The 27,789-nt window shown below is 44.9% G+C and overlaps 1 protein-coding gene across 12 annotated transcripts in view; it reads right to left on the reverse strand.

Annotated features, from left to right (window-relative positions):
• The window catches only part of ADAMTS12 (ADAM metallopeptidase with thrombospondin type 1 motif 12), a 268,928-nt gene that overhangs the window by 184,912 nt on the left and 56,227 nt on the right, over window positions 1-27,789 (reverse strand). For 3 of the 12 annotated variants that reach the window (XM_039545729.1, XM_039545720.1, XM_039545734.1), the window contains exon 1: window positions 9,040-9,135. The exons of 7 other annotated variants lie outside the window; for them this stretch is intronic. In XM_039545729.1, coding sequence (XP_039401663.1) covers window positions 9,040-9,069 — 30 coding nt within the window. In that variant the 5' untranslated portion in view covers window positions 9,070-9,135. Of the gene's footprint in view, window positions 1-9,039; window positions 9,136-20,950; window positions 21,016-27,789 lie in introns of those variants that run through there. 2 more of the 12 variants (XM_039545730.1, XM_039545731.1) reach the window with 2 other exon arrangements.

Raw genomic sequence — 27,789 nt, forward strand, 5'->3', positions numbered from 1 at the left:
AAGACCATCTATCACTTGACATACCTTAGCTGAACCATCGCAAGTGACGGTTCCCTGGATCAAGAAATATCAAACAGAATACAAAAGGCAAGCCAGGCTTTTGGAAGATTTCAACATAGGATATTCAACCTGCATATCATCAAACTGTCAGCAAAACTCTACTGAAGAAGAGCTCGGTGTTGCTCAGAAGCTTGACTCTCTCACCACCAGAAGCTGGTACAATAAAAGATATTACCTCCCCACCTTGTCTCACTAACAAAACTGATGATATACAGTAAAAGCGGTGCTATCCAGCCCTGTACCAACCAGAAAGCTCTATAAACTGGCATTTCTAAGCTTCATAGAAAGTCTAGTTTATAGTCCGGTTGGCATGGGGCCAGCAGGCTCCCTATCTGGCTCCATGTGGCTCCCCATAAACAGTGACATGTCCCTGCTGCTCCTAGGTGGAGGAACAGCCACAAGGGGTTCAGAGTGCCGGAAGGAATACAGGGCTCTGGGAGGGAGTTAGGATGCAGGACAGGGCTGAGGGAAGGGGGTGGGGTATGGGAGAGGGCTCAGGGTGCCAGATCTGGGGTGCACTCACCTCAGGCAGCTCCACGCAAGAGGCGACCTATCCTGACTGCTCCTAAACGGAGGCATGGCAAGCAGCTCTGCGCGCTGCCTCCACCCCCAGGCACTGCCTCTGCAGCTCCCACTGGCCGTGGTTGCCAGCCAATGGGAGCTGTGAAGCCAGCACTCAGGGCGGGGTAGGGGCAGTGCATGGAGCCCCCATGGCCGTTCCTCCACCTAGGAACAGCAGGGACAGTCACAGCTTGCAGGGAACCACCCAAGGTGAGCGCCTCCCCCCAAATCTGGCACCCCGCACCTCCTCCCGCACCCTAACCCCCAGCCCCGCACCCCATCCCACACCCAAATTCCCTCTCTTTTAGTTAACTGGCATTTTTCACTTATCGGCACCCCCCATTCTCCCAACACATTGTATAAAAAGATTTTACTGTAGAATGTCTCAGTGCTTGTACCTCTTTTATACTGGTATAAAGCATGGACAACTCACCACAGACACATCAATAAACTTGAAAAGTATCACTGTCTTCACTCTATTCTGAAGGTTGGCTGGCAAGACGGAGTTTCAAACATTAACATCCTTGAAAGAGCAAAAACAACCAGCATCAAGGCAATGATTAGCAATGATCAGCTTAGATTAATAGGTCATGTTACCAGAAGGGTGATGATAGACTCTCAAAAAAAGTCTTCTTCAGCAGATTGAAACATCTTTAAGACATCTTTAAGCAGAATCTCAAGTCATACGGCAAAAATATTGATAACTTCAAAGACACAGCCTAGGACAGATCTGAATTGAGACCAACTATCACTAAGATTCTAAACACTTTGAGAAAGGCAGAGGCAAAAATGTGATTGAAAAAAGGGCCAAGCATCATGTCAATTCTTCAGTGACAGCCTACACCTTCCATCTGACATCTGTTCATGACCTTACTCCTAAAACAGCCACAAGAGAACACACGATGCGACTGTCAGATATGACATATAAACATATAATATATGTGCTGTTACCTTGAAATCAGCACATGGGTTGTTCTCAGGTCTATCTTAACAGCAGTTTGCATCTCTGCCACAACATGAGGGGAAAGCAAACAAGAGGAGCAGATAAAGGAAAAAGGTGGAAACGGCAAAGAAGATTCTTATGATGTAACTCAGACTCTCTTGACTGGATTCCCACCCCTAGGAATCAGTCAAACAACTGACGAGTGGATCACCAGCATCTTCCATACAATTCTGCAAATCTGGCACAAAGATGTTTTCTTTTTTGTTCAACATCTTCATTAATGATCTAGATGATGGGATGAATTGCACCCTCAGCAAGTTCCCGGTCAACACTAAATTGGGGGGAGAAGTAGATACGCTGGAGGGTAGCAATAGAGTCCAGAGGGACCTAGACAAATTAGAGAATTGAGCCAAAAGAAATCTGATGGAGGCTCAACAAGGACAAGTGCAGAGTCCTGCACTTAGGATGGAAGAATCCCATGCACTGCTACAGGCTGGAGATCAGCTGGCTAAGTGGCAGTTCTGCAGAAAAGGACTTGGGGATTACAGTAGACGAGAAGCTGGATATGAGTCAACAGTGTGCGCTTGTTGCCAAGAAGGCTAACGGCATATTGCATTGCCAGCAGATTGAGGGAGGTGATTATTCCCCTCTATTCGACATTGGTGAGGCCACATCTGGAGTATTGTGTCCAGTTTTGTGCCCCTCCCACTACAGAAAGGATGTGGACAAATTGGAGAGAGTCCAGCGGAGGGCAATGAAAATGATTAGGGGGCTGGGGCACATGACTTACGAGGAGAGGCTGAGGGAACTGGGTTTATTTAGTCTGCAGCCTTCAACTACCTGAAGGGGGGTTCCAAAGAGGATGGAGCTAGGCTGTTCTCAGTGGTGGCAGATGATTGAACAAGAAGCAGTGGTCTCAAGTTGCTGTGGGGGGGAAGGTCTAGGTTGGATATTAGGAAAAACTATTTCACTAGGAGGGTGGTGAAGCACTGGAATGGGTTACCTAGGGAAGTGGTGAAATCTCCATCCTTAGAGGTTTCTAAGGCCCAGCTTGACAAAGCCCGGGCTGGGATGACTTAGTTGGGGATTGGTCCTGCTTTGAGCAGGGGGTTGGACTAGATGACCTCCTGAGGTCTCTTCCAACCCTAATCTTCTATGATTCTATGAATTTTTAGTAGCTATCTAGAGAATGATGAGCCAAAGTTCTTTTGGAGACGATCTCTCTTCACCACCACACACACAGTTGTTTCAGAGTCCATGTTCATCAATGCTAATCAGAATAATGTTCCCTTACAACAAACTCTGTGCTTGAATAAAGAGCAACTAATTTACTATCAAGCACTTTTCCTTCTGAACCTCAACCCTGTCAGTGCCAAAGTAACCAACCTGCTCTCTAACTTGATTGGAAGTGAATTAAGCTACACTGAGTTAACACCACTATAATTTTGAATGAAAGTGTACACACAGAGGTTTAATGCAGTTTAACTAATCCACTTTAAATTCATACCTTTAGGTGAGTGTCCCCATATAGACAAGCCCTGTGAGAGGATGGATTAAGTGGGAACTTGTCGTACTGCCTTCTACATGTTATCTATTGTTGCCTCCACAACAGCTGTTGGTCTCTTTTTACCATCAGTTCAGTGGAGAAAGGAGGCATGGTGGGAAGAGGCAGCAGCCCATTGGTGTTGCACATGAAGACATCTTATCTCAGGCTGGGAGCCATCACTAAAACTATATTGCTGTTCAGTGGGCAATTTAATGGGCATACCTCAGTGATGTTGGACCTAGTAGCGGAAGAGTTGAAAGCATCCTCTGTTATCCATTTGCAAAGATTATGGATGATGGCCCAGATTTGTAGATCTTGCAAGAATGGGACATTGTCAACTCCCTACAAACTTTTGTTTTGCACTGAGTCTTAATACTTCTGTACCAAACAAAAATACACAAGAGGCCCATCCTGGTGTCTGACCCTACATATAGGCTCCACCTACACTACAAATGGTGTGATTCCCAGCTCACATACATATACTCACAATACATCAACAAGAGCAAGTATAAGTAGCAGTGCAGCAACAAAGGCGGCAGCAGCACAGCTTAGCCATGCCGAGTACAAACCTCGTGGGTACGTACTCGGCACATCTAAGCCCTATCTCTGCTGCCACCACCCTGCTACGCTACTATTTGTACTTGCGGTAGTTCTCATCAAGCTACTGCGAGTAAATGCATGCAAGCTGGAGATCACACGCCTGGCTCATAATGTAGATGTAGCCATAGATTCTATGGTTATGGCTGAATGAGTAACCAAGACAGACATTCAAGTGTGTATTATCCTCCATTTCACCATTTACAGTGGCAATACAGTGCATGCAGACATATCGGAGATTAAAAACGTTCCCCTTTTTTTGTCCTGTTTGTGTAAACTAGAAATGGACAGGCCAATTTTGGAAGAAATAAAAGCCCCTTCAAAACTTTCACCCATTTCTAGAACTGAATCATTTTGCATTTTCTAACAATGTTTAGATAAACTTATCTCATTTCCACTTTAGAACTGTGACAAGAACTGGAGGTACATTTGCAGCTGTGACTGCTGTGAGAATTATTGGTAATCATGAGCGAAAGGCTGCTCATATGAGATTTCCTGCAGTCTCAAGAGGTTTGGGAGCTTCCACGTGATTTGTCCATCAAGAACAAGCTCTACCCATCACTAGCTCACTTGTCACTGGCAGCATTAGGTAAATGACAAGCTGTTTATTGAGAAGAATGAATCCATCTGTCTCAAAAATCAAAGAAAAAACAATGAGATACTCTGAAACACTAAGCAGCATTTCATTCACAATGGTCCCTAAATCTCACTTCTTTCATAAAGTCTTTCTATAATAACCCAAATTCATAAATCTAAAACTGGACCCATAAGAGACTCAAAATATTTCAGATAAAGACAATGCAACGATTATCTGGGGCTAATTGTATTCATGTAGGAACTATGGTTTTCATACATGCACAGCATCATGTGCGTCTATAAGAGCTATATGAGGGCCGAATAAAGAACAATGAAAACAAACAGACTCCACATGGTGTGTGACTAGTTTATCACATATTTCTCTGTACTAATAATAAACATCAGCACACTATAAATTAGCAAGAATAAATAAGATTATATCACTTCTTCTACTCTCAGGTATATCCACGACATAAAAATGTTATTTCAGTACTAAAAACTTGCTACATCATTTTTCAAACACAAGCCTTCTCAGGGGAACAACCAATATTGTAAAAGGAGTTTGATTGCCTGTTCCCTATGTTAAAAAAAAGAAAGGATGCTTAGGTAATTTTGAAGCCAAGTTAATATATAGGAAAAAATACACTGTCCTCAATTTCCTGTTAATTTCCTTTCAATGAAATGTTGTTTTCTGTGCGCATAAATGCTGTTTGTGTAGCAGTGATTGTTGAAACAGGTTTTCCGATTAAAGGTATCTGCTGATGGCTCACACAGCTCCCATAACACATTCGTTAATTAAGGTAATATATACTATACAGATCCCACAGTATAAGACACAAAAGGTAACAATTGGCACTGAATAAAAGAAAGTTTTAATTATTCTTCAACTTAAGAGCTTTAGTTTGTTACCTTTTGCTATTATATAAGGTCTCCAGCTAGTGTTCCTGAAGGTTTGTTATTTCATACCCTTTGTTGTCTTCTGAATCGTGAACATAAAAGCAACGTAACAAACGAAGGTGAAGAAACTTAATCTAGAAGCCCAGCAGAGTTCAAACTGGTAAGTGAAACTTCATGGTAAGAAAACATGTGGTCTGCTGCTTGTACCACACAGTTTGGATGACAGGATGATGAACTCTGATATCTGAAAAGCATCCACACTGGAGAGGGCCTATTTGTGTTTTTTGCTGAACATGTGTCTCGATCTTTTCCCAAGGAAAAAAAGTGATACTGCAGTAAAACTGGCATTATTTAACTCAAGCTTCCTTGTGAAAAAAACTACCATATGTAACTGGAAGAGAGCTGTCTGGAAAAAGGTTTCTGCCTTCTCCTCCTCCTCTACCTCACCCAAGGAATTTTAGAAAATATTTGACTTTTCAGCTAAAATTTTAAAACTGAAGTCAAGCTGGAGAGCCCAGCACATAGACGAGAATGGGAGCATGAGCTACCAAAATGACAACTGCCATGAGACACTGCTATGGCATATCTGAATCGATGTTTTTGGCTGACGTTTTTCAGGTGTTTAGTTTTTGACAACAAAAAGGACAAAATAAAAAAACCTCAAACACAACCCTATGTTGTGAGATGTTCCATGGAGAGCAGAGCCGTTTCATGAAAAATTTCACTTAGTCAAAGACCCAATTTTCCATGGAAAGATAACTTTCACAGAAGATTTTTGACTGACGCAAAATGGGAACCTGAAGTAAACTTTTCCCTATTGGGAAAAGGGAGGCGGGAGAACAACAACTAGATCCCGTCCAGCTATAGTATCAACATGCCAATAACTACATTCAACTCTGTTTCATCAACCCTGGACAGAACAGCTTCTCTTCTCCTCCAGTGCCTGACAGCGACAGGCAGAGAGTGCTTGGAAGACAGTTAAGTGGTTTACATTAACTCCAGTTAAGACTGATCAAAACAATCATAGTCCAGTTTATCTGCATTAAAATAAACTATTAGAAAATGGACGTGGAAAACAGAAAGACGGGATAAGGCCTGTTCTCACTGATGCCCAGGCAATGCACAGCTGTTACACACTCATTAATATGCCTGGCCAACATCATTTGGATGTCATCTGTTCTAACCCACCAAGAAACTTTCTGATGGGCTTCACAAAGAGTTGAAAGCAAATGTTTTTTTTTTAATCCTCACATTGAACAAGTTCATTTTTTTTAAAATGACCTTTGTTCACTCTCTAAGCCATGGTTTCCTCTTGTATTAACTTTCACATCTCTCTCTAGCAACAATGCCATCATCCTTTAAATGCACTGGATATTACTGTTCCATTGTGGGAGCTCTTCCACATAATAGGTCACTTATCTATGTGGTTATGATTGCCCTACAAGCCATTGCTTGAAGAGCTGTATCAGTCTCACAAAACATATTGTCTTACTGCTTGTCCTCATGGTATAAAATTGTCAGTGGATGAAGCTATCCATAAAAAAGGTAGATACTTATCATTTGGCTGTAGATCTGCTTAGAGCCACATTAACTTCTGCATGGACTTCGGCTTGGAAAGCCACAGGATTTTAAGGGGAGCATGCCATATAGAACAGCTGCTTCTTCAGCCACCACATCTTTGACCACACACAGCCCCAGCTGTGTGCTGTTCCTGGTGTCACATGTCCATAGCTCCTCCCCTCCACTTTCCTTATTTTCTCTCCACACTGTCCAAAAGCTGTTAATCCTTCTTCACTTGTGCCAGAACTATCAGCCAGCCTCAGGTATGACCACAATCAACCCTTGTTTCATCTATTAATCTCTTTACCACTGCACAGCTACCATGAGCCTAATTTTCAGGTGCATTAACACTCTCCAGGATGCAGAACAGAGCCTACTTTGCATTGTCTGGTGTTTCTCCCTTACAATAATTGCTAATATTCTGCCATCCTCAGAAGATTTTCTCTTCGTCTCCCTCCCACCAGTTCACACAGTTGGTGGGTCAGAAGACCTGGAACTGCTGATGCCAATTAGCTCCACAAAAAATGCAGACTCCTTTTACAGATGAGGGATGTTTGCTTTTACTAAAGTACTAAGTGCAAAATTCTTGCAAACTTCGCATACATTTGAAATTCCAAAATAATTTAGCAATAATAGTTCTGAAAACAAAAATTGTTTAGTTCCCCTCCAAAAAACTCAGGTTTGAAAAGTAGAAAATTACAGCAGCTGCTTCATTCTAGAAAAATCCTCTCAAAATGCCCAGTTTCTCTCTTTTAATTAGGACTGCTCCGAGAAGCCTGTAAACTGAGGGGGCTGCTTGTCCAAATGATTTGTTTCTCATTAATTCCAAAACTGTCTCTTATGCAAATGGAATAAATGTAATAAAAATGGTTCTGTACTTAGACTCATAGACTTTGAGGCCAGAAGGAACCATCATGATCATCTACCCTGACCTCCTGCATATTGCAGGCCACGGAACCTTACCACCCACTCAGTAGGCCTATAATGTCTGTCTGAGTTACTGACATGCTCAAATCTTGATTTAAAGACTTCAAATTACAGAGAATCCACCATTTACTCTAATTCAAACCAGCAAGTGACCCAGGCCCTGTGCTAAAGAGGAAAACGAAAAAAAACAACCCAGAGTCTCTGCCAATCTGCCCTAAGGGAAAATTCCTTCCCAGTCCCAAATACGGTGATCAGATTGTCACTGAACACGTGGGTGAAACCCACCAGCCAAACACCTGAGAAAGAATTCTCTGTAGTAACTCAGAACCCTCCTCATCTAGTGTCCCATCACCAGCCATTGGAGATTATATTTGCTAACAATAGTCACAGATGGGCCATATGCCATTGTATGCAACCTCATCATACCATCCCCTCTCTAAACTTATCAAGCACAGTCTTGATTTTGCCCCCACTGCTCCCCTTAGAAGCCTGTTCCAAAACTTTACTCCTGTGATGGTTAGAAACCTTTGTCTAATTTCAAGCCTAAAGTTGTTGATGGCCAGTGTATATCCATTTGTTCTTGTGTCCACACTGGCACTTAACTTAAATAATTCTTATCCATCCTCCGTGTTTATCCCTCTGATGTATTCACAGAGAGCAATCATATCTCCCCTCGGCCTTCATTTGGTTAGGCTAAACAAGCCAAGCTCCTAAGGCAGGTTCTCCATTCCAATGATTGCCCTAGAAGCCCTTCTCTGCACTTGTTCAGTTTGAATTTATCTTTCTTAAACATGGGGGACCATGCACACACTATTCCAGATGAGGTCACACCAGTGTCTTGCCTATCTTTACTGGAAATATCTCACCTAACGCATCCTAGGATTCCATTTGCTTTTTTCACAGCCACATCACATTGGTGGCTCACAGTCAACCTATGATAGACCAATACACCCAGGTCTTTCCTCTTCTGTTGCGTCCAACTGATAAGTCCCCAGTTTGTAGCAAAAATTCTTCTTGTTAGACCTTAAATGCATAACCTTGCAAATTACACTATTAAATTTCATCCACTTCTATTACTTCCATTTTCAAGCTTGTCCAAATCTTCTTGTAGGAAGGCTAGTCTACACTAGAAAGGCTAAAGCGATACAGCTGCACCAATGCAGCTGTGTCGCTGTAACGCATCTTTTGAAGACACTCTATGCCCCCCAAGTTTGCAGATTCATTTAAAATCCTTGCTATTTGACTTGCAATTTCATGTGCCATTCCCTTTAATAGTCTTACTTGCTGTAATGTGGCTCCACTCACCACACTGGTGCCTTCTGCTGGAGATTAGCTCCGCAGGTCAGTATACCCTTTCCCAATGGTGCCTCACCTGCTGCCACTTCTGCTCCTGGACCCACATCGCTCCAAGAATCACAGTGTCCTCTTTGTGGCACGGCTGGAGGCGAGTTCTGCAGTCCAGCTGTCCTGCCACTTCCCCAATGGCGTCTACAGCCAATTGTCCAGCCACTTCCCTGTGGTCCCAGCACCCTCTTTGCCCTTGCCTCAGGGACTCAGCCTGCAAACCCCAGCAGCCAACCAGGAGTCCTCTCTAGCTCCTCCGGTCCCCGCTAGTAGCACTGCTTTGTCCAGGGTGCTAGCTTTCATCTCCCTGCCAGGCACTCAGTCCTCCCTCCTGGAGCTCCAGGGAGTAACTGAACCTGCTCTGCCCTGCAGCTCTTCTTATATGGGCCTGCCAGGCCCTGCTTGGCTGCTCCTCCCAGCCCTTCTCTAATTGACTGCCTCCTGCAGAGTCTCCCTAAGACTCTATTAACCCCCATCACATTTGCCCCAATGCCCCATCACACTTGCCTGCACGAGAAATTCCCTAAAAGACCATTAATAACCTGAGGAGTTCTAGAGCTTTGAATTGGGAGACAAACTGGGCAGTTTGCAAAGTAGATCAAGTTTTGACTCTAAAAGCAACTCTAAAAATGAATACCCATACTGAAATGAATCGGAGTAAATGTCAGAAAAATAATAAGTCCTTTCCCCAAAGAGTTTACTGTCAGAAGGCACATGTGAAATAGAAATAAAACAGAACACACACTGAATGGAGTATGGGTTTTTAATCCTAGAGATGAGAGTGTACTAGGAATATTTTAAATTATTATTCACTCCTATTCTAAAAGCAGCCTCTGGTCAATATTCATGTCTCTGTGAATATTCAAGACCTCAAATATTTATGAATACTCAGTAAAAGCAATCATCAATTTCTTATTGTATGTTTGATTGCAGAAGTCACAACACACCCTGCTTTGGTTTGCTACATATGTAACAAGCTACAAGTTTGTGAATTGTGAGAACTGTTTGGAGAATGAGAAAAAAAGGGCAACATTCGTAAAATGAATAATTCATTGTGAATTAGTCACTTATACCTATTTTATACCAGAACACTCTATCTACCAGGGCTGTAGGAAAGTCTGAGATACATTATCAGTGGAATTTTCTTGACAGAGTTTACCATCTGTAGTAGAGACTTATATAGCTTGGCTTGAGGCCCATCCGTTGGCTCACCTAGCCCCAGGGGACTGTCTCTGCTTCTCCTCAGATGGTCAACCACCAGCTCCCATTGCAGTTAGGTCCCTGAGGTGACTTAGCACTCCGGTAAAGTCACAAGAATTCACTCCTTCCAGAATTACATCAAAGTCCAAAGGAAAACACCAAAGTCAGTCCTCTGCCCTGGACCCTTACCAGGCAGAGCCCTTCATCTAAGGGTCTGTCCCCATCCCCAACATTCTTTAGTCTTTTTGCTGACTACAACTTCCAGCCCTCCTAGTTTCCAATCAGTCCCTTCTCCATCTAGTGGTACAGGGATAGCTATGCATCTCAAGAAGAGGCAGAATAGGAGGACTCTACACACATCTTTCTATCATTTCCCATCCATGGGACCCTACGTAGTTGTGCTATGAGCCCCTGTAAGACAAACTGCCCTGTCTTTCTTTCCCAGCACCCCTTCCTATGGGATCAGCCTGGCCCCTTGCTAGCCTTCTGCTCATTAATAAGCGCTCTGCTTATCTCCAGGTCCAGTCACAGGCTACTCCTACATCTTCCAGAAGACCACTGTGATTCCTAATCACATGCTCGCCCTTGTCACATGGCCCCTTACACACCCTCCCTTCACCTGGGGAGGCAGGTTAGATGAGAACAGGTGAGAGTGAGCCCCAGCCCCCTGAAAGGGCCATCCTGCGACACCCTTATTTCCTGCTTTCTGCATAACTGCACCTTCTGAGTGTAGCAACAGAGTTTAAAATGAAAGAGAGTGCAGGGAATCACCACTCCCTCTCTATAGGCAGAGAGAGCATTCCACTCCTCCCCCTGGCTCAGGGAAGCACAGCTGCCCCCAGAGTTCCCTCTCCTTACTGGCAAGGACCCACAATGGGTCTGAGCAACAGGAGAAGTTGGTGCCTGGTTGAGGAGTTTCTAGGGCTCCCGGAGACAGCAGCTGCCCTCATGACAGATGAGGTTCCCCATCTGAGAGTGCCTTATCCACCCTCTCTCTAAAGGGAGACCTGTCTCCACCCTCCCCTCTTGGAAGAGCGCAGCAAAGGGAGATCATCAGACCCTGAGCTTCTTCAATCTGCAAAAGCTTGATCAGCTCTAACATCAAGAAGGATTTGAGAGGCAGGACGGATCCAGACTGGACTACACAGATCCATCAGTTGACTCCTGCCATCCTCACCCCAACAACAGACACAGGTAGACAGAATTGCACAATCTGCTTTAGGCTGCAGTGGTAGTTTTTGAGCCTCTCCACTCTGGGGGGCAAGATTTCTTTCCTCCTTCCTCTCACCCCCTCAAGTCCCTGGTGGTGCACAGGGAATGAGACTTGCCCACTAATGAAGATCACCACTTTGAAGAGGGTGTGCCATTGCCTACCATAAAATTGCCACACCGAGATGGTCTTCCATCCAGTAGTGACTTCAGTCTGTTATCAGTTTACCATGCTACCAACATTTTTGCAGAAAAGATCTTCCTAGCTCTTGCTACATCCTGAAGGCTAATGATGGGGTAAATGGTGATTCCAGCAAAAAACATCCATCATAGCTTGTCATCACTGTGCCAGTGACAGTTTCTGCTCAGCACAAACAAGAAAAATGATGGCTTCTGCTTAGTAATTGTAGATTGCAAGATACTTCACTTGATTCCCCTGCTGCTGCAAAGAAACAGCTGCTCTGTTCCTTCTGCGATACGTGTCCCTGGCATGCTGACAAAGCCATGCTGGAATTGCCGCTTGCTGCATTGTTTGCCACCGGGGAGGAATGAAGGAGGAGGCAAGTGGTGAAAAAAATATATATAACTGAACAAATAAATTTACTAAACTGGAGAATGTATTCCCCAGATGAGGCCAGCTGCACAGTATTAAGATATAAACCAAAGAGTGTAAAGCAAACTGTACAACACACAACACATCCTATTCTGTACTATTTGCCGAAGGATATCTTTAAAAAAGGATTGAGGATAAAATATGAATGGGAGAAATGAGAGAAAAAATAAAATTGCAAAAGACAGAATAAAATGTAGTAATAAAATTTTGAGAACAAAGAAAAAGATGACAGGACATAAAACTGTAAGCTCTTTGGGGCATGGACTGTCTTCATTATAGAGTGTACAGCTCCTAGCATGCTGGCACTCCAGGCACTAACACAATACAAATAATAAACAACGAGACAGACAGGTTTTAGGTAAACTTCTGCTTGTCTCAGGCAAATAAAATGTCACTCCTTTTATTTTCCCCTTCATGGTAAGGGTGGATGAATAGATTTTGTGCTTTGCTGACAATCTCATAACAGTTGTGCAAAACTAGCTTAAACTGCAAAATACAGATCCAAATGACAATACCCCAGAGATCAGGGCTTTTCAAACCCAGCATGTATCCAATTATTTTAGTTTATTGTTCATTTATGGTCTGATGTATAATTAACTAACATATTATGTCTTCTATAATCATTGTATGTTAACTAGGGTTGAATTGTAGGATTATAGAAGTATAAGATTAGTAGTTAGAAAGGATAATTATGTATTAAGTATCTAAGTAAGTAGGGCTGAAATGCAAGGCCTACAGGCTGAGGCCTGTAAGACGTTAGCTTAGCCGTACTGGGCCATAGAGTTAAGAAATGCTTGACGTAAGTAAGTGACTGAAGAATAACCTTATGCCACAAGATTACAGGAAAAGATGTACCAATGGGTGATATTGCAAAAAATTAACAGTAAGAGTAATTTTTTGCTTACAAGATACCCAGTAATCACATTTTTCTAACACATGCCCTAACCTCAAGGTGAGCGATGTGCATAAATGCTAATGAGGTATAGTCAGCTGTTTGGCAGCAGGGAAGCGTTAGGAGGGAGGGGCAGGAGCGGGGAAGCGCCGTGTCTCTGCTCCTCCCGCTCCCTTCCAGAAAGTCCTAAGCGCCGCCGTACAGCTGCTTAGTGGTGCTTAGGATTTTCTGGGAGGGAGGGGGAGGAGTGGAGACGCGGGGCTTCTCCGCTTCTCCCCCTCACTCCCAGGAGCACTTCGCGCTTAGGACTTTCTGGGAGGGAGGGGCAGAGCAGGGAAGTGCTGCATCTCCGCTCCTCCTCTTCCCTCCCAGAAAGTCCTAAGCTGGCGGTGGCGCTTAGGACTTTGGGGGGGCGGGAGAGATGTGGCGTGCTCCGGAGAGGAGGTGGAGTGGGGGTGGGAAGAGGAGGGCCTGGAGTGGAGAGGGGACAGGAAGAAGCAGGCCTGGAGCATTCCCAGCAAAGTCCGAGCCTGTTCTTCTCCTAGCGTCCTTGCCTGCAGCGGGCTGTGCCTGTGTGGGGTAAGCCAGGGGCACTTCCCAACCATAGTACAGTACAGTACTGTACAGTAATAATGCCTTTTGTCTGCCCCAAAAAATTTCCTTGGAACCTAACCCCCGCATTTACATTAAATTTTATGGGAAAATTGGATTCATTTAACATTGTTTCACTTAAAGTTGCATTTTTCAGGAACATAACTACAACATTAAGTGAGGAGTTACTGTACTGTATTTTCCACTGCAATGAATCCGATGAAGTGGATTTTAGCACACAAAAGCTTATGCCCAAATAAATGTGTTAGTCTCTAAGGTGTCACAAGTACTCCTGTTTTTTGTGGTTTTTTTTAAAAAGACAGACTGCTTGAAAAATCTGGATCTAGCTCTGGCCATGGATTTCAAACACCCACAAAGTTTGGATATGATTGGATCAATAATTTTGGTTCTGATCCATTTCTATTGTTTTGAGAGTTGTGAGAAACTTTATTACACATCTTGTAAGGATGACAAAGTCCTCTGGATTTGTGCGTGCCAAGGGGCACCAAAATGATGAGAAACCTCTCAGCTGAGCCTGGACGATTTAGGCTTTTGCATCAAAGTCACAAAAAACCTCAGTCCATTCAAACTTTAGCCTCATCTCAAAGCTTTGAGGGAGTGAATACACATGAACTGAAACAAACGAAAGGATGGCACAAACACCACGAACTAAATAACTTCATTTTGCTAAGATTAGCATAATAGCCCTACCATAACCATTATTCCAAAACTTTTCTGCTAAACTACAAGCTGATCTCCTGAAATACTGAGTTCCTCCTGTGAGGTGCTGAATGCTTTCAATTCCCATTTAATTGAATGGGAGCTCAGAGCATAGGACGCCCTGTGGAATTAGGCCCAGAGTAAATTTAATTCCTCTTGAGTCACCAGCCACACAACAGAAGATTAGATCATGTGGGCGTACTGGCCTGCTGGGCAAGAATGACAAGTACTGCTTATCAACCATGAAGTCCAATTATATAGAGAGAATAACAACATCTCAGATCCAATGATTTTCCTATAGTATGCATCGTCTTGGTGAGAAAATAATACAGTGTGCTGAATGCAACATCAGGCAATCACAAGAGCCATCCTGTTCACTTACATTCTGCCACTATGTGGGCACGTCTGGTAGAGGAATTTTTCTCAATGGCTAACCTATAGAACTTCAGGACAAGTTTGTGCTGTTGTTGTGCATAATATCTCACACACATGTGTGATGGCACCTTCCATAAAGCTTTATGGAAATATGCTTAGAATGTGTTTTATGCTACATATGCCATGTAGCATATCTCCATAAAGGTTATGATCTACTGAATGTATTAATCCTATTTGCATGCATGTATCATTTTTGTATTCGACTTTATGAATGTTGGCTGTGTACTGGCTTGATTACTAAATAACCTTAGTAGAGCATTTGGTCAGTTCCTGAAGTTAAGTACCTAATCAAGAAACACTTGAAGGACAATGGATCTTGGAATGCTCCAATCCACATATGAAGTCTACTTGAGGACATTCAAGGTAGCATGTAAACAATGGATGCTACCTGTAAAAACTGAGAGTCATGCATGGACATGTGACTTGCCCAGGGACTCCTAAACTCCATCTTGGAGCTGGACTTTGCATGGGACAGAGGAGGGGGTCTCCACCCACAAGAGAAAGTCTATTTAAACCCCTGGGAGACCCCTCCATTTGGGCTTCAGCTGGCTAAAGAGAGAGCCTCTCCACCTCCTGCCCAGGATACTTGAAAGAAACTGGAACAAAGGGCAGTGACTGCAAGGGGTGTGAGTGATTGCTGGACCCAGGCTAAAAGGAGATTAGTCTGTAAAAGAGAGCATTCTGGAACTGGTGAGGCTCTTATCTGTATTCAGTTTGATTAGACATAGATTTGCGCATTTTATTTTATTTTGCTTGGTGACTTACTTTGTTCTGTCTGTTACTACTTGGAATCACTTAAATCCTACTTTCTGTATTTAATAAAATCATTTTTTACTTATTAACCCAGAGTGTGTGTTAATACCTGGGGGAGCACACAACTGTGCATCTCTCTCTATCAGTGTTATAGAGGGTGAACTATTTATGAGTTTACCCTGTATAAGCTTTCTACAGAGTAAAACAGATTTATTTGGGTTTAGACCCCATTGGGAGTTAGGCACCTGAGTGTTAAAGACAAGCACACTTCTGTTAGCTGTTTTCAGGTAAACCTGCAGCTTTGAGGCAAGTAATTCAGACCCTGGATCTTTGTTGGAGCAGATGGGAGTGTCTAGTTCAGCAAGACAGGCAGAGCTGGCTTTATGAACTACAGGGCCCAATTCGAATACCCGGCGGCGCTCCGGGGCTTCAGTGGCACTTCGGCGGCAGGGGGTCTGGGTCTTCCGTGGCACCGAAGGACTCCCCGCCACCAAAAATCCAGAGTGGACCCCACCCCCCCACCACCGAAGACCCGGAATGGACAGGGTGAGTAAAAAAAAATTATAAAATTAAAAAGGCGCCTAAGGCACAGGGCCCGATTCCGGGGAATCGGCCTAAAGTCGGCCCTGAAGATGGGGTGCTGGAGTCCTGAGCTGGCAGGGAAAGCAGGGGCAGAAGTAGTCTTGGCACATCGGATGGCAGCTCCCAAGGGGGTTTCTGTGATCCAACCCGTCACAACATGCATACCCTTCCCCCGCACCATGAAGTCCTGGCTATACAAAACAATAGGGTATTTATTTGCAAAATGATGTCATTTTGGGTGGGTGGGGAGATGCATTTTTCCTTAGCACGATGACACATTTTCCACTGGTTGAAGGAATATGGTTGTCTTTTCTCCTCCCTCAAGGAATATTGAGTTTTGCCTTCACAAGTGGTGTGTTTTTTAAAATCGCTGAGCCTGATTTTCAGAGGTGCTGAGCTACTGCAGCTGCACTGACTTCAAATGGAGTTATGGATGCTCAGCACTTCTGAAAATCGTACCCTGTGTTTTTCCAGGAGACATTGCTCTTCATGAGAAATAGATTCCGGGGCAGGGGTGAACATAGACAAAGGTACAGACTTCTGCCTTTGTGCAGCTAAGATGGGGACTATACTCTGATAAAAGCTGCCTTTATGGAGACATGATGGTGCTTCTGTAGGAAAATATTAGTGGATTTAATGGAAGACGAGCTTACCTAAGGCCCAGTGCTACAAGGTGCTAAGCATCCTCAACTCCCACTGAACAAGATTCTCACTAGACTAGGAGTAGTGAAACAAAATCACAGATCAGGGAAATTAAAAGGCCTAACCCTGCAACCCCTTCTCACAGAAATAGTGCCACTGAAGTCAATGGCAATGAATTACATCTGGGAAGAGGAATAGTTAGGAGCCATCATACCAGCTCAACACCCCATCCAGGGGGCAGATCCACGTGACCAGCTATGTCAGCTTTAGGGCCACCTGACCCCAGTGATGGGGAAACATTGCTCTTTGGGGCAGGGAATATGCTTGGTTCTGTATTTGTACAGCACCTAGCAAAACAGGGCCCTGATCCATGACTTATAATACAAGAGCTACTGTAAGAAAAATAATAATACAGAGACTTGGTCAGAATGATATGGGTGCCCCTTATAATGAAGAGAAAAATAAAAGGCTATATGTACTAGATGAGATCATCCCTGGTATAAGTTCATTGACTTAAACAGAATTGAATATGGACTGTTATGTTCACAGCATACCCACAAGGAAGTTAGATAAAAACATAGAATACTCTTGCTGGAAGGCACCAATGTACACCCTCATTTCTTAGAATCCAGAACCCTAATGCACAAGAACCAAAAAAGAGAGAGAGACAGAGAGAGAGAGAAGGCTGATCCCTAAGACAGAGACACAACTCACCCCCACTTGATTCCTGGCTGAGTTTTTGCAGACCGACTGTTGACCCAGATCTCATGCTCCACTACATAGCCCCCTAATCAGCAAGCAGGACCAGGAAACACCTTATAGCTTGCCATTTTAATACAGTTTTTAATACACCACAGGGACAAATGTGACCACTTATGTCCTAACAAGCCTTGCGTGTGGTAAGAGTGGAGAATTTGCAAACAAAACTAATTGGTGAATACTTATGAAAGCATTAGCAAAAATCAGGATGGATTCACCAGTGATTCATAATTCCTCCCCTGCTAAAAGGGATACATTCACAACAAACATTATTTGCAATAAATAATTCATACAGTGCTAGCTATTGTTAAATGCTCAGAGGTTTAACTAAGAAACCTAAGTTTGGGAACTTTAAAATTTTGCAGCAGAAACCCTTCAGTATGGGAAGATAAAGCGTAACTTATTGACAGTTGCGTATTTTTTTTAAAACGACTCCATCAAATGATTCCTCTACACCATGACAGAGCCAAATGTTGCCTTAAACTTTGGAAACTTTGTTTTTAACTACACTGTAACGTTATTGAACTTTATCCAACTTTTATTTGCCTTAGATCTGGTGATGACCTTAAAAAAAGCCCACAGATCCAATGACATCACACCTTACAGAACCTGGGTATCTGATTAACTGATGGGCAATACCACTATCAAATTCTACAACATACGCAATACAGGGCCGGAGTTCACATTAGGCATGTGCCTCGGGGTGCCGGCATTCTAGGGGCACCTAAAAATTCAAATTTTGCTGCTCCTGGGTTCCACCAGGGGGCAGGGCCATCCGAGGGGGAGACGGCCCCACACAGCCCTGCTGAAGTGCTCCTCACTCAGCCCAATGGACAAAGTCACCTCCCAGCGGGGCCGGTGAGTGCAGCCAGGGCGCAGGGCATAGGAGAGTAGGTCTCTGGAAGGGTTGGGGTGGGGCTTTGGACAGTGAGGGGTGGGAGATGCAGGGCAGTGGGGTGGTCTGGGTGTGTTGGGGCACTGGGCAGTGGGGGGTCTGTGTGGGGCACTGGGAAGTTGTGGTGGGGCTGTGCAGGGGGCACTGGGCAGCACAGGGGTCTGTGGTGGAGTGGCACTGGACGGCAGGACACCTAAAAGTGATGAGGTACCCCTCCCACCCATGGCAGTTAGGAGCTCCAAGCCGCTGCAGACGGTGGGGTGACCCCCCAGCTCCCATCTGCTGCCAGGCAGAGGTGGCACCTCGCAGCTCCCGGCCGCCATGGGAGGAAAGATGCTCTGAGCCCCTGTGCCTAGGGATGCCCAAAGTGTCAATCCGGCCCTGTGCACATGGGGAATTTCCTTCCTGAAAACACAAGGCAGCTATGATTCAGAAGGTGATTTCCCTGCTCGCTCTTTCCATAAAACCCAAGAACTAACAAAGACACAAAACTAGTTTAAAAACAAATCACAGCAGCTTCCTTTTCAGGTTCTGCAAGCAAGGCAGAGTATTCAAAAAATCAATGATATTTCATGCTTCCACTTGCTTAACATCCCAGGTTCTACGAACACTCCCCAAACAGTCACTTACTCTCATTCTGCCCCCTGTGACTAGATTTTATCCCTATTTTAGAGAAAGGAGCTCTGAGACAGAGGTAAGATTGCAGAAGAAGTCTGTAGCAAGACTGGGAACAGAACCTAGTCTCGTCAGGCAACGGGTTTTTTTTCCCCTGTGAAAAAAAAATGTGATGTAAATGAAAACTTTTCCTTACTTTTCATTTTCATCTTTTTTTTTTTGCAAAAACCAGCCAAAAGTGGATTTTCTTTTAAATTTAAAACCCAAATTTTTTCAGTCACTGAAAACTGAAATATTTTTGATTTTTGGTGTTTCAACAAACTTCTAAAAAATTCTTGAAAAATTTGGGCAGAAGCTTCCATTTAATCAAAAAGCCATTTTTTTGTCCAAAAATGTTCCAATGGAAAATTTTCAACCAGATCTACTTCCAATCTACATCACTTTCCTTCTTCCCTCCGAGTACTAAGGAAAAGAAGGGAAAACACGGAATCAATTTCATCCCTGTTGTGACTTCATTGACTTAATAGATTTATGTGTAATAGGTACACATCTGACAACATGTCTGCTACATGCAGATTCCAACTGCAGTGAACAAGCCCCTGCAAACTTATATAGAAAATATAAGCTTTGGCCACTTGCCTTCCTTTTGTGTTACATTATTCTGTGTGCGCTTTCTGTGGGACTTCTACCCACACACGTCAAAACTGCCTGACAATTTTTTCTGTAAGAACATTGTGACATTTGGGAAAAATGTAAAGAACTTGGATGGAGGACACGTTAGTGGTAGATTCTGTCCTCCAGAATAATCATTTCCTTTAAAACAAAACAGCTCTTTAGTTTTTCCTTTTAAAATATACCCACTCCTGTCATCACTGCAACAGCATAACAGCATAACAGAGCCAAATCCGCCTGACGCAGCATCAGAACAGCTGACATTTTATGGTGACAGCAGGTCCCATTTCTAAGCCTAGCCTTTGTCTTTGTATTATGAGACCAGCTTCCAAACTGAGAAAAAGCTGAGTTACTTTTGATTTGATTGATTTTCGTTTAATGCTGCCTTTAAGAAGCTTTGGATTAAGAAGGACTCAGAAATACTTGTGAACATAAGATATATGTACATAGTACCTAGGCCACTGTGAGTTGTTGGAGGATTGTTCCTAAAACTCTGCCTCAAACTTCACCAATTATTTTCCAAAACCTTCAGCAAGTGGGAAGGTTTATTTGACTATGACGACGACAATGACGACATTTGTGAGGCAACAAGGGTGACGCTGAATTACCGTTGGGTCCCACACCTTAAATATTACAGACCTCAAAGTTGCAATACTCCAAAAAAAAAAAAACCTTCAAAAACAGACTCCAACGAGAAACTGCAGAATTGGAATTAATCTGCAAACCTGACACCATTAAATTAGGCTTGAATAAAGACTGGGAGTGGGTCATTACACAAAGTAAAATCTATTTCCCCATGCTAATTTTTCCCCCTACTGTTATTCACACCTTCTTGTCAACTGTTGGAAATGAGCCATCCTGATTATCACAAATGTTTTTTTTCTCCTGCTGATAATAGCCCACTTTAACTGATTACTCTCATTATAGTTGGTATGGCAACACCCATTTTTTCATATTCTCTGTGTATATATATCTTCCTACTGTATTTTCCACTGCATGCATCCGATGAAGTGGGTTTTAGCCAATGAAAGCTTATGCTCAAATAAATTTGTTAGTCTCTAAGGTGCCACAAATACTTCTCGTTCTTTTTTTAAAATATTTGTGCGATTCTTGGCCTTGGCCATATAAAACACAGAAACCAGAGTTACCGGTAATTTCCCAGAACTAGAGTTACAAATTAGGTCTTGGAATAAAGGACAGAGTCAGCCCCTTAAAAATCAGGGATACAAGGGTTGAGCTACTACAAATCATAGAATCATAAAATATCAAGGTTGGAAGGGACCTCAGGAGGTCATCTAGTCCAATGATTGACAGAGAGAATACAATTCAGAAGAGAACTCTTAAAAACTGGTAAATTCTACCTTAATTGTTGAAATTCAACGTGTCGTTTTAGCTAACAGCTGTGAGCCTTGTTTGCTTCTTTCTACTGGAAGTTTATAAATATGGATTAGCAGTCATGCATGTACCATTTAACTCAAACTGTACTACTTGAGAGGAGGTTGCTCTAAAACCTCTGTAGAATACCCCCACACACACACCTTCAACATGTCTCATTTGATTCATGGATAACAATTAATAATCCCATTGCTTGCTGGTTTGTAGAATTGCATAAACTTGTATGAAGTTAATAAAGTATATTCAAGTTTTAAATGCAAATTGTTTTTCTAAGGGCTTGTCTACACTACAGGACTATTTCGAATCTACTTAAGTCGAATTTGTGGATTCGACCTTAATAAGTCGAATTTGTGTATCCATACTAAATACACAAATTCGAACTTCTGAGTCCACATTCACAGGGCCAGCTTCGACTTTGGAAGCGGTGCACTGTGGGAAGCTATCCCACAGTTCCCGCACTCCCCGCTGCCCATTGAATTAGGGATTTCCCCCCAATGCATGCTGGGGGGAAAAATGTGTCGTCATTGAACCGTCAATCCCGCCCTCCCTCTCTTCCTTGAAAGCGCCGGCGGGAAATCTGTTCGCGCCCTTGTCTGGTCGGTTACAGCGCGGACGCCACAGCACTGCGAGCATGGAGCCCGCTGCGATCATCGCTGCACTTATGGCCGTTGTCAACTCCTCGCACGTTATCGTCCACCTCTTCCACAGTCAGATTCTGAGAAACCGGGCGAGGAGGCTCCGGCAGCACGGTGAGGAGAGTGGCGCAGACCTCTCACAAAGCAGGGTACGCCGGGCAGTGGAGATCATGGTGGCAATGGGTCAAGTTCATGGTGTGGAACGCGATTCTGGGCCCGGGAAACAAGCACAGACTGGTGGGACCGCATAGTGCTGCAGGTCTGGGATGACACAGAGTGGCTGCGAAACTTCAGGATGCGTAAGGACACTTTCCTTGAACTGTGTGACTTGCTGTCCCCTGCCCTGAGGCGCCAGGACACAAGGATGCGAGCAGCCCTGACTGTGCAGAAGCGAGTGGCCATAGCCCTCTGGAAACTTGCCACGCCAGACAGCTACCGGTCAGTAGCGAACCACTTTGGCGTGGGCAAATCTACCGTGGGGATTGCTGTCATTCAAGTAGCCCACGCAATCGTTGAGCAACTGCTCTCAAAGGTAGTGACTGTCGGAAATGTCCAGGTCATCATAGATGGCTTCGCGCGATGGGATTCCCAAACTGCGGTGGGGCTATAGATGGGACTCACATCCCTATCCTGGCACCAGCCCACCAGGCCAGCGAGTACATTAACCGAAAGGGCTACTTTTCAATGGTGCTGCAAGCTGTGGTGGACCATAGGGGACGTTTACCAACATCAACGCGTCGGGTGGGCGGGCAAGGTTCATGACGCGCGTGTGTTCATGAACTCTGGTCTGTTTAGACGCCTCCAGGCAGGCACTTTCTTCCCGGACCACAAAATAACGGTTGGGGATGTGCAGATGCCTACAGTGATCCTCGGGGACCCGGCCTACCCGCTAATGCCCTGGCTCATGAAGCCCTATACAGGCGCCTTGGACACTGAAAAGGAACTCTTCAACTACCGGCTGAGCAAGTGCAGAATGGTGGTGGAGTGTGCTTTCGGACGTCTCAAGGGAGATGGCGGACCTTACTGACTCGCTCGGACATCAGCGAGAAGAATATCCCGTAGTTATTGCTGCTTGCTGTGTGCTCCACAATCTCTGTGAGAGCAAGGGCGAGACCTTTTGGCCGCTTGGGAGGTTGAGGCAAATCGCCTGGCTGCTGTTTATGATCAGCCAGACACCCGTGCTGAGAGAATATCCCAGCGGGAAGCGATATGCATCAGGAGGCTTTGAAAGCGAGTTTCCTCGCAGAGCAGGGTAACCTGTGACTGTCCACTTGATTTTAAGAGAGCCTGATCATAAACCAAGTTTTCCCCACTTCCCAAGGACGTTTTAAAACTAAGGACATGTTTTAGTAATTAATAATAAATCTTTCGTTGACTTTGCATTTCTGTTTCTTCGTTGAAACATGGAAGCATTCCGTGCTGGTTAAGGTGTGCACTGATGGGTGGGTTTGCAGGAAGGGCGAGGGTGCCGCCCTTGGATAGGGGTTACCATGACGGCTGTGGGTTTGGGCGTTGGAAGGTGAGGGGTGTGGGGAAGGGTGAGTATCTGCCCCTGGATGAGGTCTCTTTGGGGCTCGGGGCACCGGGAGGATCGTGACTACGGTCCAAATGCATGTGAAGGGAAGCCTGCCTTTACATTCGGGATGTCAGGCACCAGGACCCTACACATCAAGGAAAGAGCCGGGGCAGCATACACCACACACACTGTCCCTGGTGCCTAGTGACTGCAGTCTGTGTGTGCCCTGCAGTTGACCCTGCCCCCAAGTCTGTACCCTGGTAATGTGGGCTATGCACTGTAATTTAAAATCCCCACAAAGTCTTCTGACACGAGAACGTGACGGAAACAGAGAGTAACAGCAAACCGCTTTTAATAATGTTATACACAGTGGGGGTTGAAACTTGGATTTGGGACTGGGTGATCCTGTAAGGGAAGAACTTCTACAAATTTACAGCGAGAGGTGTCTTGTACATTAGCGCTCTGCTGCGGTGCAGTGACAGTTCTCACGGCCCCTACCGCCCCTCCTTCTTGTCACTTTGGGTGAGGGGGGGACAGGACTTCTTGGCGTTGGAGGGCGGTTGCAGATGCACTGCAGGGGGGCTCTCTCCTCCTGCCTGTGGTCTTGCAGAACATCTACAAGGCGCCGGAGCGTGTCCGTTTGCTCCCTCATGAGACCAAGCAGCGTTTGAGTCGCCTGCTGGTCTTCCTGCCGCCACCTATCCTCCCGTTCCATGTGTGTGCGATGCTGCTGACACAGGCTCTCCTCGACTGTCTCTGCTCTGCCGCCTCCGCTCTGGAGCTGGCCATCAGTTCCTGGAACATGTCGTCCCTTGTCTTTTCTTTCGGCGTCTAATCTGAGCCAGCCTCTGCAGGGGATGGCGGGCAGTCCGTGAAGGAGCCAAGCTGTGTGATGCGAAAAAGTAGGTGATTTCCTTGAACAAATACATGTTTGCCAACAGTAAACACAGTCTAGTCATTCTCAGTTAAGAAGACCAAACAGGGAACCAAGTCTCAGGAGATCTCGGAACTAGTCCGAGATTTCGGAATACGCTCTCATTGGCGGCGCGATTGCACTGGATAGCGCACAAGCGAGGAGAGACAGCTGCATCCCTCTTGCACAAAGTCCTGGTAAGCCTTACAGTACAGACTGCTTATCAGATAGTGCTTAGCTGTGCTCTCCTGCTGGAGGCAATGTGCAAAGCAGAAAAGATGAGCGTTATGCGGCATCTCCCGCCAGTGAGCGAAAGACCCCTGTATGGTTTTCCTCTGAGGCCTGCAACACGTGGCTGTTAAGCGAGGGTCATTCTTATGCAAAGTAAAACTCTGTTAAGCGAGGGTCATTCTTATGCAAAGTAAAACTCTGTTAAGCGAGGGTCTTTCTTATGCAAAGTAAAAGTCTACCATGCACAATAGTAACAGTACACTAATTCCACTAATTAGATGCAGCACTTCCACAACGACATCACCCTGAGGCGTGTCAGGCGCACACAGAGAGCGGATGTTAATAGAAGCCCTGCACAGACCAGGACCCTCCGCTGCCATGCTCGTAGAGGCGATGGTCCCCCTCTACCTGAGGATGGCATGGCGCGGAAGAGTGTGCTTCAACGGAGCACCCAATCAAGCACCTCTCCCAAGAAACCTCGTGCTGAGGCTTTTCCAGCTGCTCTCTGAGAGCTTATTTGAAATATCCCCAGAGGACTATTGCTCCATTGCTGTTTGTGTAGACCTGCTGTTTGTTTAGTTTCATATTTAAAAATGTTTATATAGTATTTCTATTTTTTATATAAATCCCTGTTTCTTAAAATAATAAATGTTTCCCTGTTTGTAGCACTTACCGCCTGATCCTTCCCCTGATTCCGAGTCCTGGTTAACGGGCGGGGACGGTTGGTAGGGGATCTCTGTGAGGGTGATGAAGAGATCCTGGCTGTCAGGGAAAGCGGGAGTGGGTTCGATGTCGCCTGCGCCGTCCTCTAAAGACCCTTCCTCATCTTCCCCATTGGCGAACAGGGAGGGGGAACTGTCCCGGTACACTATTCCGTCCTCGGAGTCCACCGTCACTGGTGGGGCACTGGTGGCAGACCCACCTAGAATGGCATGCAGTGCCTCGTAGAAGCGGCATGTCTGGGGCTGGGCTCCGGAGCGTCCGTTTGCCGCTCTGACTTTTTGATACCCTTGTCTTAGGTCCTTCACTTTCACGCGCACTGCATCGCATCCCGGCTGTATCCTTTGTCTTTCATGGCTTTAGAGACCTTCTCGAAGGTCTTCGCCCGCTTGTTGGAGCGCAGCTCCGAGAGCACAGACTCCTCGCCCCACACAGCGATCAGATCCTGGACTTCCCGGTCAGTCCATGCTGGGGACCTCTTTCTATTCTGGGATTGCCCGGACTCCTCTGCTGGAGAGCTCTGCATCGTTGCAGGTGCTGCGGAGCTCGCCCCGATGTGCAACCAGAACGTCAGATTCAAACCGCCCAGACAGGAAAATGAATTCAAATTTTCGCGGGTCATTTCCTGTGTGGCTGGCCAGAGAATCCAAGCTCGGACTGCTGTCCAGAGCGTCAACAGAGTGGTGCACTGTGGGATAGCTCCCGGAGCTGCTAAGTTCGATTAGCATCCACACCAAGCCTAATTCGAGCTAGCAAGTGCGAATTTAGCGTTACTCCACCTGCCGGGGTGGAGTACCAAATTCGAACTAAAGAGCCCTCTAGTTCGAATTAAATGGCTTCCTGGTGTGGACGGTTGAGCGGTTAGTTCGAATTAACGCTGATAAATTCGAATTAAAGTCCTAGTGTAGACCAGGCCTAAGGCCCATATCCTGCAAACACTTAAGTCCAATCATAACTTCACTTCAGTGGGATTATTAAGATGACCAAAGTTATACACCTACTTAAGTGTTTGCAGGATCGGGACCTAAATATGATATTTTACATACTTTTATAAAGTCACGCTATATGAAATATTCTAAATTAAAGGCTTGCCCCCATATCACATTCAAGTTATATTAATTAACAATTAGAAAATGTAAGAAAGGAAAATTCTTTCCATTAACACCCCCTGCCAGTAAAATCCATTACATTCACCTCTTCCTATAATGATAGTCAATTTTACAGTGTTATTTTCCCCAAATATATAATTATTCATATTCTTGTAGCACGCACAGTGTGCTAAGCACAAACCATGTCCACAGGGGAGAAAGAACAAGCAGAAGAAGAAAGTATGTGAGAGAATTTTAAAGAAAAAAATGTTAGGTGGGCATGTGTGACGTTATTGATATAAATGGGGACCATATAGAACATGGGTTGGAACCAAGGTCCTGTAGTGGCACCAAATCCTAAGTAAAGGGGGTCATATAAGGTGTCTAAGACCAGGTTATGGGTTGCTGGTTATAATTATGCTGTCTGTATGTCTGTATCATTGTTAGTTGAAGTTATGAATGTTGGCTCCATGCTGTCAGTATTTCAAGTTTGTGCTGTGCTTCTGGGGGAAGCCTCCCAGACAAGCTGGTGTTAGCTCTGCCTAGCCTATTTGATGGCCCATTAAGGACCATTAAGGACACAATGGACCCATGGAGAGAAGGCAGACACGCCTTGTGACTCAGCAAAGTATGCAGGGACTGGCCCATGTGACTCCAGACTCCATATTTTTGCTGTAAAATTCCACAGTGAAGACAAAGGGATTCTTACACCTGGAAAAGTCTATATAAGCCTAATGCCTCATCTCCATCTTGTCTTCAATCCTGCTTCTGACCTCTGGAGGGACTTTGCTGCAAACTGAAGCTCTACACCAGGGACTGAGGACCCATCCCAGCGGGGGATGTTCCAGAGACTTAATCTGAACCTGCAGTTTGCTCCAGCACTGCTGCAAGCCTGAACTAAGAACTTTGCCATTACTGTATGTAATTGATTCCATTTAACCAATTCTACCTCTCATCTCTACCTTTTTCCCTTTGTAAATAAACCTTTAGATTTTAGATTCTAAAGGATTGGCAACAGCGTGATTTGTGGGTAAGATCTGATGTGTATATTGACCTGGGTCTGGGGCTTGGTCCTTTGGGATTGAGAGAACCTTTTTCTTTATTGGGGTGTTGGTGTTCATAACCATTCATCCCCAGGACGAGGGCATTGGTGGTGATACTGGGAGACTGGAGTGTCTAAGGAAATTGCTTGTGTGACTTGTGGTTAGCCAGTGGGGTGAGACCAAAGTCCTTTTTGTCTGGCTGGTTTGGTTTGCCTTAGAGGTGGAAAAACCCCAGCCTAGGGCTGTAACTGCCCTGTTTAAGCAATTGGTCCTGATTTGGCACTCTCAGTTGGATCCCGCCAGAATCGCACTGTCACAGTGGCGTAGTCGTGCTTGGATCCACAGAACCAGGTCAATTAAGCTTTGGGTCAGAACCCCACGCTGTCCGAATTTTAACTTTGGGATTGAGAGTTTGGTTGGTTAAAGATCAGTGACCATGAGACAGAGAGCATCAGGAAAAGCAAGGAAACTGCAAGCCTTGAGAGACAGCCTGCAGTTTGATTATGAGCAAGAACTGGCAGAAATTCGAATGGAGAAAGAGGCTGATGAGAGAAAGAAAGAAGTTGCTAAGAGAGAAGAAAAAGCTCGTAAGAGGCGTCTGGAGCTGCTGGCTGCTGAGGAGAAAACTCGACAGATGCAACAGGAGACAGCTAGACTCC

The sequence above is a fragment of the Mauremys reevesii genome, linkage group 6, assembly GCF_016161935.1.
Source record: "Mauremys reevesii isolate NIE-2019 linkage group 6, ASM1616193v1, whole genome shotgun sequence".
NCBI lineage: Eukaryota > Metazoa > Chordata > Testudines > Geoemydidae > Mauremys > Mauremys reevesii.